The sequence below is a fragment of the Chamaea fasciata genome, unplaced genomic scaffold (assembly GCF_029207755.1).
Source record: "Chamaea fasciata isolate MVZ Bird 193981 ecotype frontalis unplaced genomic scaffold, bChaFas1.0.hap1 SCAF_4, whole genome shotgun sequence".
Taxonomy (NCBI): Eukaryota; Metazoa; Chordata; class Aves; order Passeriformes; family Sylviidae; genus Chamaea; species Chamaea fasciata.
Genome location: NW_027094089.1, coordinates 23,814,276 through 23,827,591, shown reverse-complemented (window position 1 = coordinate 23,827,591; position 13,316 = coordinate 23,814,276). Strand labels below are relative to the sequence as shown.

Here is a 13,316-nt window from a genome sequence, read left to right as displayed (position 1 = left end):
AGTTAACTGTATGTCTGTGGTACCAAACACATTATCTTTGCTTCCACTGCTTACTGCTGTCCTCTGTGACGTGAAGTTTTTACAGTTCTAGAGTGATTTAGCATCAAGACCTGGTCCAAGTGAAAGCCTGTCTTGCTGAGTTACTCTTCACTTGATCATTCTTTGCCCATGTTTGCTGTGTATTCAAAAAATTTTGTGCCATGCCACTGTAGGGCATAGAGCTGTTTGAGAGCAGTCTCGTGTTAGTGGGGCAGGTGCACTTTAAATACTGCACTATGCAATAAGCAGCCCTGCAGCTGTACATAAGCTTCAGCCTTAGAAGAAATAGGGCATTCTCATGTAAAACTGGGAAGAGGTCAGTTGACACAAATTTCAGGAAATGCATTTCCCTACATTTGAAATGCAATTTAATCTCAGTTTTTAAAACTGTGAAGAAATAAAAAGACTGTGGCTTTCAAGGGAGAAACAAGGGTTTCATTTTGAAATTGGATTTAGGGAAGGGAAGAGATACCTCAGTGCCATAATTTTTCTTGAAGAAATGAGTGGGGCTAATATTATGTGTCCAGTTATGCTGCATACAACATTAAATTTCACCTCAAGAACATTTCTGGGATAAAGGTAATTCCATCCTAACCCATGGTTTTCATGTATTTTATACATGACTGTTTGCAGTATCTAGATGTTGTCTTAGTCTTTTATATTCCCTTAATTTTTTTTGCATTATGTTTTACCTTTTGGAGGAATGTTTTGTTCATTAAATAGCTTATAATTTTAATAACATTTTTCTTCATTTGTTTTGACATTTGTGGGAATATTTCTCTTACTCTCCTCAGTCGAATAACTGTGGGGTACTAATAATATGACTAGCATGATTTGTTCAGTTCCATTCTCCACATCCATTTTGCACAGAAGTGTCTTTTTATAAAGGCTCAGATCTCCTTTTATGGTTCTGGCAAACTGATGTCTGATACACTTTTCTCATACTTCCCCTTTCAGCAATTTTAAAAAGCTATCAAGTAATATTTGTGTATACTCTTACCTTCTACATTGCTAAGATAGGTGGTCTTTCATCTGCCTTTTATAGGAATAAAAGACTAGCTCAGTCCCTGTTCCATAGTACGACTTCAGGCACAGTATCACTCATTGCAAATACTGATCAAAAATGCATGGAAAATCAAATGAAACTCAGCATGTTAAATGACATAATTTGAGTAGTCTATCTTGAATTGATTTCATTTTGGTTTGGGGTTTTCTGATGGTAGGCAGGGCTTATGAACTTTTTCATTCTGCTTTAGCGCTTCGGGTTGTGGTTAGCTGGTAGATGAGCAGGACAAAGCATGTCTAATTCCAGTAGATGGAGCAGAAGGAATATGGATTCTCATGATGTTTCACTGTGACACTACGATAAAACTAGGGTTTATAGCCTTTCCATGCCTCTCTGTTACCATCCAGTTTTTTATTAAAATTTTATGGAGTACAAAAAGAAATTGAAATATAATAGTCTGCAAAATTAACCCCTGAAATAAGTATTACACATGAAATCTGTTGGAAGAAACCTAAATCTCAATTTTGTACTTTTTTCTGTAGGTGAGGGAGTTCGATGGCCGTCACTTTATTCTGGAGAAATCAATTACAGGAGATTTTGCTCTTGTGAAGGCATGGAAGGCTGATCGTGCAGGAAACATAATATTCAGGTATGACTTGTTTACTGGTGGGAAAGATTATTTTACAGTTTCGGTAATGAATGAGGAGAATCCTGTCTCCTGTGGTACGGCAAAATAATGTTTTACTGATTTCACATTCTTTCATAATTGCCCTTCCCTACTGTCAAATTAGACTGCTATAAAACACTGAAATATAATTGCTTTTTCTAATGACTTTTGAAAATTCAAACACAGCTATGAAATAAAGCACTCATAGTTAAAAATGAGACACAGCAGACCGAAGTTGTTATGATGACTGTTGAGAAATTTAGTGACACTCTCTTTCTTTCAATTTTCATGTCAGTTTGGGTCCTTTTTCTTGAGCAATTAAAGGCTGACCCAAGAAGTACAGGTTCATGTATTACAGAAGGGAATTGAGTCAGTCTTCTGGCCAGCCAGTATAGGAAAACTGATTCTGTGTAAAGCAAACTGTGTTTAACGTTGATTTCACCTCAGTGGTGTAGGGAAAGGCATCATATGAATTTAAACATCTTTGCAATGAAAAGTTTGGTGTTGCACTACTGAGAAGATCTTTTATACTTTTATTCGAGTTGCTCTGTTTGTGTTCTGGTTTGTCCTGAACTGAAGCAGGAGAGAGGTTTGCTTATGTTTAATGCCTGGTTTTTATTTGTTTGTCTTATGGCTATCAGATGAAAAGGTAAGTGTTGTAGTTATCACTTGCAGTTTATTACAAGCACATGCTGACTGAGAGTCTATCTTTGTATTAGAACAAACAAGGAGTTGGAAAAGCAACTGAAAAATATGTGTATAAAATAATACCTGTAAAGTAATGCTCTTCTTTATGTATGTATGTGTGTGTGCATGTATATATATATATATTTATATATCCACATAATTAATACTAAATTAAAATACTTGAAAATTAATAAATAAGTTTTTATTTTGCCCAACTCTTGACATCCTGACTTGCCTACTAGCAAGACAATATGGTTTCTGGTTGAGAGCTGAACATTTTTGTGTGCGTGCAGATGAATTTGATGGCTGCTAAACTGCTCTCCATAGGCTCTGGTACATTGAATACAGGAAACACTGTTCCCCCTTGCCTTGTCTTTGATCCTGAGCCTCTACTCTCTGTGCTTTTATCCTGTATTTTTCTACTGATGCATAGTAGATATCTCTCAAAAGTTCTTTCATTCTCCACAGAAACAGACTGGTTGTGTTCTCCTTTTACCCTCTTCCTTTATGTCCTGTTGTTCTCTTTGCCTTTCCTTCTTCCTGTTCCTTTCAGAAGTCTTCATTATGTCTCCCACATTCACACAAAATACAGCAGATACTACTTCCATCTGGGGTGAAGATGTTACTAATTGAAGATGGAAACTAATCATCCTCTGGTGTCCTACACCATATAGAATATTGCTAGTTCAAAGGAATTTGCTTATGATAAGCAGTGACCTACGCTGTTTCTGGATGAAGCATGATTATCTGATAACACAGAACAGAGAAACATAGGGTCATCTTATAACTTGCCATCTGTTACCACTTTCACAGCAGTGTGGTACTATTTATAGTGTGTTTCCTGTGACACTGTGAAGCCACTAGCAATGGTGAAAGTGTCTGCCAAACTGTTAATCACCCTCAAACTAAGAGCTTTTATAAATTTAGAGGATATATTTTAGGTACACTTACTTGGACCGCCAGCTGGCATTATTTTTTTCCTATTCTCATACATCAAGCTATACTGTTTTCTTGGAATTCAGAATGGCACCAACATCTTTAGAAAGCTGTTTTTAAAACTGTTTGTTTTGTTTTTTTAGAAGTTATACTTCATGAGCCCTAGATCTTTTGTTTCATACAGTATGTTGTGGTGGCTTTCATGTCAGGCATCTTCATGCTCATAGGACTATTCTGTACCACTTCGCAGTGGTTAGCTTTTGTCTAACAAAGGTCTTAACCTTCCTTGGAGCTTTGCTCATTAGGGACAAACAACATCAGGGAGTGCCACTGCTTCTGTGGATAGTCAGAGAATCCCAGAATGGGCTGGTTTGGAAGGGAACTTCCAAATATCATACTGTTCAAGCCTCTGGCTGTGGGCAGGAACACCCTTCCCTGGGTTGCGTTGCTTAGAGCTCCATCCATCCTGGCCTTGAACGCTTCTGGGGATAGGGCATCCACAACTTCTCCGGGCAACCTGTTTAAGTTCCTCACCACCCTCAGTAAAGAAATTCTCCCTAATATCAAATCTAAACTTCCTGCCTTTCAATTTGAAGCCATTCTCCCTTGTTTTGTCACCACGTGCCCTTGTGCAAAGTCCATCTATGTTCAATACTCCCTTCAGCTACTGGAAGGTTGTAATTTGGTCACCCTGAAGCCTTCTCTTTTCCAGGCTTAACAGTTCAAATTCTCTTAGCCTTTCCTTGTAGGAGAGGTTTTCCAGACCCCTGATCATCCTGGTAGCCTCTGGACTTGCTCCAACAGGTCCTTGTCTTTCCTGTGCAGGGTCCCCAGAGCTGGATGCAGTACTCCAGGTGGGTCTCACCAGAGCAGAGCAGAGCAGAGCAGAGGGGCAGAATCCCCTCCCTCCCCTGCTGCCCACAGGGCTCTGCATGCAGCCCAGGACACGTTTGGCTCTCTGGGCTGTAAATGCCATGGCCAGGGCATGTCCAGCCTCACACACCAGCACCCCCAAGTCCTCCTGGGCAGGGCTGCTCTGTGTCTGTTCATGCCCAGCCTGTGCTGACACCAGGAGTTGTCCCTACCCAGGTGCAGCACCAGCACTTGGCCTTGTCATACCTCACCAGATTCCCCAGGGCTACTTCTCGAGCTTGTCCAGATTGCTCTGGATGGCATTGCATCCTTCAGAGGTGTCAACAGCACCACTCAGCTTGGTGTCATCTGTAATTTGCTGAGGGTGGACTCAATTCCTTTGTCTGTGTCATTAATGAAGATATCAAATAACACTGGTCCCAGTAGAGACCCCTGGGGGACATCACTTGTCATCGATATCCATTGAAACTCTGAGCCATTGACCATTAACCTTTGGATGTGACTGTTGAACCAATTCGTCATCTACCAAACAGTCTATGCAATCAAATCCATCTCTCATGATGTGGGACTGCAAAGCCTTGTCAAAGGCTTTACAGAAGTGCAGAAAAATGACATCTATAGCCATTTTCCATCCACTGGTGTAGTCACTCCATCACAGAAGACTACTATATTGGTTAGGCAGGACCTGCCTAACTAATGTGAAGTTTTGCTGGCTATCCTGAATCACCTCCCTGTCCTCCCTGTGACTTCACACAGCTTCCAGGAGTATGCACCATGATCTTCCCAGGCAGAGGTGAGGCTGACAGGTCAGTAGTTCCTGGGGCCCCCATTGAAATAATTTTTAAAGATGGGAACCATCTTTCCCTCTTTCCAGTCACCTAGTACTTCACCTGACTGCAATGACTTTTCAAATATCATGGAGAGCAATTTGTCTCCCCACCCTTTTCCTCTGGTACCATTCTGCTAGTTGTTCCAGCCCCATGTACTTTGACTTTACAAGCAAATATGTGGCTTGTTGGTGATGAAAATAGACTATTGACAAAGAAGCAGAAATGTTGAAGGGATAACCTGAGTTGGAACCTCTTCTGTAACAGTCATGTCAGGTCATCTCTTCATGCTTCAACTGGTTCTGCAAAACATAAATTCAGCTCATACCTAAGATGTTTCCGCACCTTCGTGTCATTAGGTATGTAGTGGATGTAGTTTGTTGGTTTAGTCTTAAATGAACCAGTTTGCTATCTTCCGTCTCTGGGAGGAAAGATGTCATGCCTTTGAGTCAACTTAGAAATCCAGTGGAACAGTGGAACTTTGTGGACCTGAGTCTAGATCTCAAGAAAATTTTCTTAAAATAAAAAAAGGTAACAAAATTAAACAAAATAAAAAAAGTCTAGCAAATTTTTGAATTTCCTGATGCAAACCCCTTAACATTATTCTGTGTTGGAAAGTAAGTGTAGTGCTTCTGTTTTTTTTTCCTTTTGGATGATATGCTCTTTAGAAATAAGGCCGTTGATCCCATAAAACTTCTGGATGGTGTGTTCTTTAGAAATAAAGCCTTTGATCCTGTAAAAGACCACTGCTTCTGAAACACCTTTACTAACTCAACAGTTTAAATGGCAAAAGCTTTTATAAATTATGTCAGATTAGAGACCATTAGCTCTACTTAATGTCAAATTAACATTGAAATGTTTTCTGGTAGTTTTTTCCTTATGTAAAAATAATTTTATATCCTTTTTTTTTTTTTTACTGGCAGAGTAGTCACTACAATCTTGGGAAAATCTTTGGTTTAGAAAAGTAGTTACATGGGATCAATATTGAATTGTTGCTTTTGTCCTCTTCCTTTCCCCTATCTGTATCCATTTCTCAGCTATTTTAATTCAGCTTTTATAACTCTTATTTTTCTTCTTATTTGCTACTCTGCCTAATTTAGGGTAGCTTTTCCTGAATCACTATTAACTTATATTGTATTCATCTCTCACAGGAGAGTATAAATTTATGTTGTGGGGTTTTTTCTTTTGGTTCTTACTGTTATATGTTTCTTTTGGGTTTGTATAGCTACCAAGAAGACCCATGGGCAAAAGATATTAATAGAATCATAGAATCATAGAATTTGTTGAGTTGGAAGGGACCCACAAGGATCATCAAAGTCTAACTCCTGGCCCTGCACAGCATCATCCCCAGGAGTCACACTATGTGCCTGAGAGCATTGTCCAAATGCTTTTTGAGCTCTGTCAGGCTGGTGCCGTGACCGCTGCCCTGGGGAGCCTGTTACAGTGCCCAGCCACCCTCTGGGTGAAAAAACTTTTCCTGGTATTCAGCTTAAACCTTTCCTGACACAGCTTCAGGCCATTCCCTCGGGTTCTGTCAGTGGTCACCACAGAGAAGAGATCAGTGCCTGCCCCTCGTCCTCCCCTTTTAAGGAAGTTTTAACTGCAGTGAGGTTTCCCCTAAGTCTCCCTCAGGCTGAACAGAGCAAGTGACCTCAGCCGCTCCTGATTTGGCTTCCTCTTAAGGCCCTTCGTCATCCTTGTGACCCTCCTTGGACAATCTCTAATAGTTTAGTAACTTTTTTATGTTGTGGCACCCAAAACTGCCCCCAGCACTGGAGGTGAGGCCGCCCCAGTGCAGAGCAGAGCAAGACAATCCCCTCCCTTGCCCGGCTGGCCGTGCTGGGCCTGATGACGCCCGGCACAGGGCTGACCCTTTGTTAGAGGCTTCACGGCTTCTGTATATTGCCAATAAAAGGGCGTTTCCCCAAGATACACGTCTTTGGGTGTAGCTTTGGTTGTGTCGGTACGTGCACGGGGATCCTGTCCCAGCTGCCTGTTGGTGTCGGGCTTTGTCCCTGCCGTGCCGCCCCCGGCGCCACGCGGGGGCAGGAGCGCCCCGAGGCTCGGAGCGGCTGCGGCACCGGGCACGGTCCTGGCGCTGCGGCAAGGAGGGAGAGCAAGGAGCTGACCTTGCGGTCAGCTGTTGGACTCCATCGTGTTAAGGGATTTTTCCCAGCTGAAATGATTCTGTGAGTCTGTGAAATAAGGATGGTCGGGGGGAGAAAATGTTTCTGTGGAAAAACGATGTGGGAAAGGTGGTTTTGTCTTTCTTTGAAACCTGGTTTCATGGATTTTGATGAAAAATTTTCAGGAATTCTGCTTTTTAACAGAGAAAAATCCTGAGAAGCTAGCAGTGGAACACCACTGAAACCTTCATAGTACTTCTTAATTATTAAATATACTACACATTTTTTTTGGCGTTTTTGGAAAACATAGAGTGGCTGACACAGGTCACTTGTTTCCCCTGTGCCTAATAGAATCTTAATGCAGTTCCCAATAGAGGTATACATAGGTTCCCAACAGTCAAGTGTTGCTGTTATTCTCTAGAAGTTCTTTTTTCATGGTACAGAAATGCTTAGGGTGAATGCCAGAGTCTTATATTAAGTGCCAAAACTGACATAGGGTTTTTTTGCTTGTTTATTTATTTATTTATTTGTTTATATTTAATTAAGCGAATTGGATTGCATTTATTACTGAGTAAAGTGCTATCCCAAGTCCTAGTCTGAGTTAGGAAAGCATACTTGAGAGATTGTTAGGCCTGGTGCTGGTCCCCTGTGGAGATTAATTTCATTCTTTGTGCAGTGAAGTAAAGGTATTGTAAAAAGTCCAGCTTGCTGCTGCTTTTGGATCCAATAAATGAAGATATCACTAACATACCCAATTTCAATTAAACAGTGTGGTGATTAAAAGTCAAAAGAGTTGTCATAAATGCTTTCTAATGTAGCAAAATATGATTTTATTTCAGATGCATCTTACATAATTCCATAATACTTTTTTCTCCCTTGTACTTTTTTTTTAAAATTAGTTCTCCAGCTATTTGGAAAAAAATTGTGATGCTTAAAATACAGACATTTCTTTAATAGCTCACCTCTGAATAGTCTTTCATTGTACTATTGCGGCCTTTAATATTTATTAATTTTCCTTTTTTTTTTTTTTCAGGAAAACTGCAAGAAACTTTAACCAACCTATGTGCAAAGCTGCAAAGACAACTGTAGTAGAGGTAGGGAATTGAAACATACTAAGCCCTATACTGGTATAGTCAACATACACCTTTATCTTACATGATATACTGGAGACAGGCTGGGGGGATTTCAGATCATTGCAGGATTTCAAATCAGGGACATTGGTCTAACCTCTCTCCCTGGATTGCCTTCTCCTGACACTATGCTCTGCTTTGGTGATTAATTCTTTTGTTGCTGTACATCTGATGCTGACCAGGACTTCATGTTCACTGTCGTCAGCTTTTGAAAGGGAAACAAAGCAAGAGCCTTCAAATTTGTTAAATAAAGTAATGTGTGGATGAAAGAGAAAAAGAGGCTTCGGCTGTGCTTGAGAAGATTCACATAAGACTTTATGCAAAACTTCTTGAAAATAAAATCAAGTATGTAACAGCATAGATTAGGCAAACTATAGAGCTACCACAATTGTGGTCTCTAAAATTTACTAAATTACATAGGTATCAGTCCATAATGAGATACAGATATTTTTCTGTGTCTTGAGAAAGAGAGGGGACTAGCTGATCTAGAATTTTCTTCCAATCTTTTTGCCCTTTTTCTGAAATGATAATATTTAAAAACATGAAGCAGCCTACAATGGAAAAATATTGGTGCCTGGAGAATTGCTAAAGAATAACAATATGTAAAAGATAGGCTGTTCTATTAGGTTTTTCTTCACTCTCTGGTAAGTTTTTTTATATGCCTAATATAAGCCAAATACAGTTTGGCAGTAAGATCAAGACAAATCCTTCTAGACTATTTCTAGTAAATGGTTTATAGAAGATAAATAGGTTTATTTAATTTCTTCAGGGTTTTTTGTGTGTTTTGTTTGGGGGTTTGCTTGGGTTTTTGTTTGTTTGTTTGTAAGATGTTATTTGGAAAATATATTTGTTATATAAGCATCTGTGGATAATACATTTGGGAACTTCAGTTATTTCTTTGTGCCTTACAGAACTATCACAAAAATACCATGATATTTGCCACATGACTTATAGTAACAATGCAGCAAAACATTTTCATGTTTTGTTTTTAAGAAGGGTTTCAAGTATTTTTCTCTTTAAAAATTAAATAAAGATTTTTTCCTTCTCGACACTTGTCCTTCACACCTTGTTCAGTCTGGCATTTAAAGAATTTAAGTAGATCAAAGCCTGCCACCTACATTCCATCTCATTCTCTCTTTCTGCTCTTCTATCCATGTGTGATAGGGTAGAATTTTCTTGTCAGTGAGCAACTGATGCAACATCATTCTTGCAGTAATTCCATTTATCAGCTGTTAGGAGATCTGCTATGTACTATGTCCACTTTGAGTCTTATTGTATTTTCAATACCATTTATAAAACTGTCAATCTTTTGCAAAATGCATAATTAATATTTCTTCACAATTCTGTTTTTTATGGACTAATTAGATGAAGATGCAAAACCACAGATTTAGGACAAATATTTTGAACCATCCTTGACTTAACATCTAAATGCCATTCTTTCAAAGTGGAATTCAGAATGTTGTATTTGGGTTTAAGAGTTAAAACCCAGGGAATCAGAAGAAGGTATCCCTATATGGTGTCTAGTACATCTTTGGTACTGAGCACTATAAGCTGTCTTAGTTTATCAATAGGGAACTGAGACAACTAAAATTTTGAGTTTTGCCTGGCTCCTTAGTTAATGTTGTTCAAAGCTGAAGATTGAAATTCTCAATCCCATTTACAGGGAGAATAAAAAAGTTTGTTTAGGGTAGTAATTCATACACTGTCTTGGCAGCAGTGATTTCTAAATTCTGGTGTTTTTTCCTGGCTCTGTTTCTGTTTTTCACTGACTGAACATTTAACTAAATTTAAGCAGACAGTTCTAGTCTCTAGGAGTAGAGACTTGAAGCCAACCCTGCTTCTTTTTATCAAAATAGCTACAGGTCAGGTTTACCTTCAAAGATAAAGCAATTAACTGGGGTTTTCAGGATAGTTTCCCACTTTACTGAGATTTACCTTCGTTTCTGATCATTGATACAAATATGGAATGGCATTTGGCATAGTAAGATACTAATGAAATAGAAACTACTGGAAATCCAATCTCAATGTATCTGTGAACTTGCTGGAAATAGGAAGTTAACTAGAGATCAATTAGTTAACAAATCCTGCTAAGTTAACCTGAGGAGCTGTGAAATCTGACATGCATACACTGTGGAAGACTTTTTTTTCTTTACTTAATGCTGCTGTTCTCTAGTTTTAGTCTGTGTGGTGTTTTACACACTCTTATCTGAAGTACAGACAGACACTTAAAAAATGTGAAAATGTAACTATTCAGAGCTAGAGAAATTTTGTGGATGTGAAGGATAAGAGAAAAAAAAAAGGGATAAGAGATTAAAAAAACCCCCACTTCTCAAACTCACAGACTGATAGCTATTGTTTGCTTAAAAATTCTCCTGTATTTTGAGAAGCGAGATTGACTGTGCATAGAGGCATCTGAAGAAGGAGGAAGTCAGACTGTATTACCTGCTATGTTTGGGACACACAGTGAAGAATTACTGATGTTTAAAATGTCAGAATAAATTTTCAGCGTTGTTTATTTTGAATAGGGAAATGGTCAGAAGTAGCCATTCAGTACTCATTTTGGGATCACAAATGCATTGATTGTAAGCTTCTAATGAAATGCAACAAGTGCTTACTGATCTGCACATTTTTTTTTAACTGTTGCATGCGTCTCTTTTGTTTATCTACGTGAGAGGGAATAGAGCCTGCTATCAAGATAATAAGGATGGGTTATCTGAGAAACAGATAACTGTCTGTGGAAATCTAACTGTGCCAAGTCCTGTGGAATTTCTACTTTAATTTGAAGGTGACCCATTATTAAAGGTCAAAATCAAAATTTCAGCTGAATTGCGTGATTCCTGTTATTTGGAAGTTAACCTTTACAGAGACAAATACTAAATAATGTTATTTTGGTGTTATACATAGAAGAAAAATGTTGCAGGGAGTTCATCTCCTTCTCACTTCAGCTTGTAGTTTGCAGAAGTTAAGCATGCAGTCAGACCTGTACCTTTGTTTGAACCTGAGCTCTCAAGCACACACTCAGCCTGAGGCTTTCAGCTATTTTCAAATCTATAAACACTTTCCTGCTCCTGTAGCAAAGATGGGAGAGTTGAGAAACTGGCTGATACAAAAGAAACTCAATGGTCAGAAGTTACATACAAGCCACCAACCCTTGTAAAGATTGAAAGGAAGAGCATAGCATGTGAGGAAACTTGAGAGTTTGTGTGGTGTTACAGATGTGGTAACACTTCCGACACTGTTCGGTGAAAGTCAAGCTGAATTGAGGAGGTGTCACTGCTTTCAAGACCCTCAACAGAGCCATTGAATTTTGGGATAGGAAATGAGCTGTTAGGCAGCTTGGAGCTGCAACGTGCCTTCTTGGATATGTGCCTAGACCCCTAAAGCAAGGGCTGTGATAAGAGGGTGCTTCTTAATATGTGCATCTCCCTGTAGAGACACCTCTGAGCAGATCCCCACTGGGGGTTTTGGGCACGATGCCTCTTTTTTGTAGGGAATTGGGGCTACCCAGGGCCACAGGAGAAAACATGGTGTGACCTTGCCAGATATCGTGTCACAACAGCATGGGGAAAGGTGATAGAGGCTTGTGATCTTGCTTTCTGCCACAGAAGAGTACATGAATATTTGTAACATGTCCCAAATGACCCTGAGCTCTTACCTGTTTTCTTGTTTTTCTCTGCTGTGAGACCTAGTGAATATTTTTCCCTGGTGAAGCGGTTTGAGATCTCAGCCACTGCCACCATGAAAGTGTTTGGTAGTGGTAATGGTCAATATGTTTAGAAATATTTATTGACTGGCTGCTTGAATATCCAGTTTGAATAATTTTCTTTTTCAGATCACAGAAGATGGCTAAATATATCTCCTTGGGTAAATAGCATTTACACCTCAAATAATATCAAGGGAGGGGAAAAAAAGAGAGTGTACTTTCTCATAAAAATGCATTAAATAAAAATCATTAAGCCCTGCATTTTATCTCTGGTTGCCTAGTAACAGCACAGCCACATCAGTGAGCACCATTTTCTCAGGTACAATGAACTGTGTGGCACTAAGGGACAGAATCAGACTGAAATAAGCTGTTTGTATCCTGTTATCTGTGCTAATTCATGACATTTGGTTTTATTGAGGAAACTGGAAATGAACAGTTTTTGTGTGTATGTCTATTCCTCCAAATGCTATAACAATGGCAAAACTTTCCTCATGTGCATGGCTCAGTTCTGAGGAATTCTTTAAGATTTTTGCATAGTGACAGTTTACTATAAAAAGCCTGTAAGTACCACTTTAAAGTGAAACAGTCATCTAAGAGAATCTTTTTGTCACCTGGATGCTCCAGCCATGGAACTCCAAAGTGAACCCTGCTAGAGGATGGCTTTGGGACAGGCACAGACTCTACATTAATGTGTGTTTCTGTGAAACCACAGATCAGGATGAAGGACATAGAATTGGAGTCCTTCTGTGCAAATACTGTAACCACTGAGCTTTTGTGTTTGCTATAGCTTTTGTTGATATTATTTAATTGCTCAATGATGAGTCTGTGTGTGTTTAGGCAGTGGCTGTGAGGGTGTCTCATGGATCTGCAGTGGGGGAAAGGCTTTTTTTGAGAATCCCATTTGTGACAGGATGGATGCTGAACTTCTTAGACCTGCCGTATTACCAGCTGCTTTTGGCACAATTGATAGGAGAATTCTAGTTGCCATAATATGCTCATAAAATGCATTTTTATATACGTATATGTGTAGTAAGTATAGAAAACTTTGTACCTTAAACATATAGGTAGTTAGTTGGGGCTTCCGACTACACAAGTGTATTTACATGCCTAGGCCTTGGCTAAATCCTGAGTCAGGGATGCCTATAAGTCTGAATTTAGATAACGCAAATATAATGTATAGACATTAAAATAACTTTTCCCAGAAGGATATCAGTTGAAAGATTTGACTGAACACTTATGGGACAGCAACTTTGAAATACAAGCTCATGATTCTTAGAAAATATAGAAGGGAAATAAGAAATTAAGTTAGGGAAAGACTGTGT

General features: G+C 39.2%; 1 protein-coding gene across 3 annotated transcripts in view; it reads left to right on the top strand.

Annotated features, from left to right (window-relative positions):
* The window catches only part of OXCT1 (3-oxoacid CoA-transferase 1), an 84,042-nt gene that overhangs the window by 21,099 nt on the left and 49,627 nt on the right, over nt 1-13,316 (top strand). For all 3 annotated transcript variants that reach the window (XM_066181094.1, XM_066181095.1, XM_066181096.1), the window contains exons 6-7: nt 1,588-1,694; nt 8,195-8,255. In XM_066181094.1, the coding sequence (XP_066037191.1) occupies nt 1,588-1,694; nt 8,195-8,255 (168 nt within the window). The remainder of the gene's footprint in view (nt 1-1,587; nt 1,695-8,194; nt 8,256-13,316) is intronic.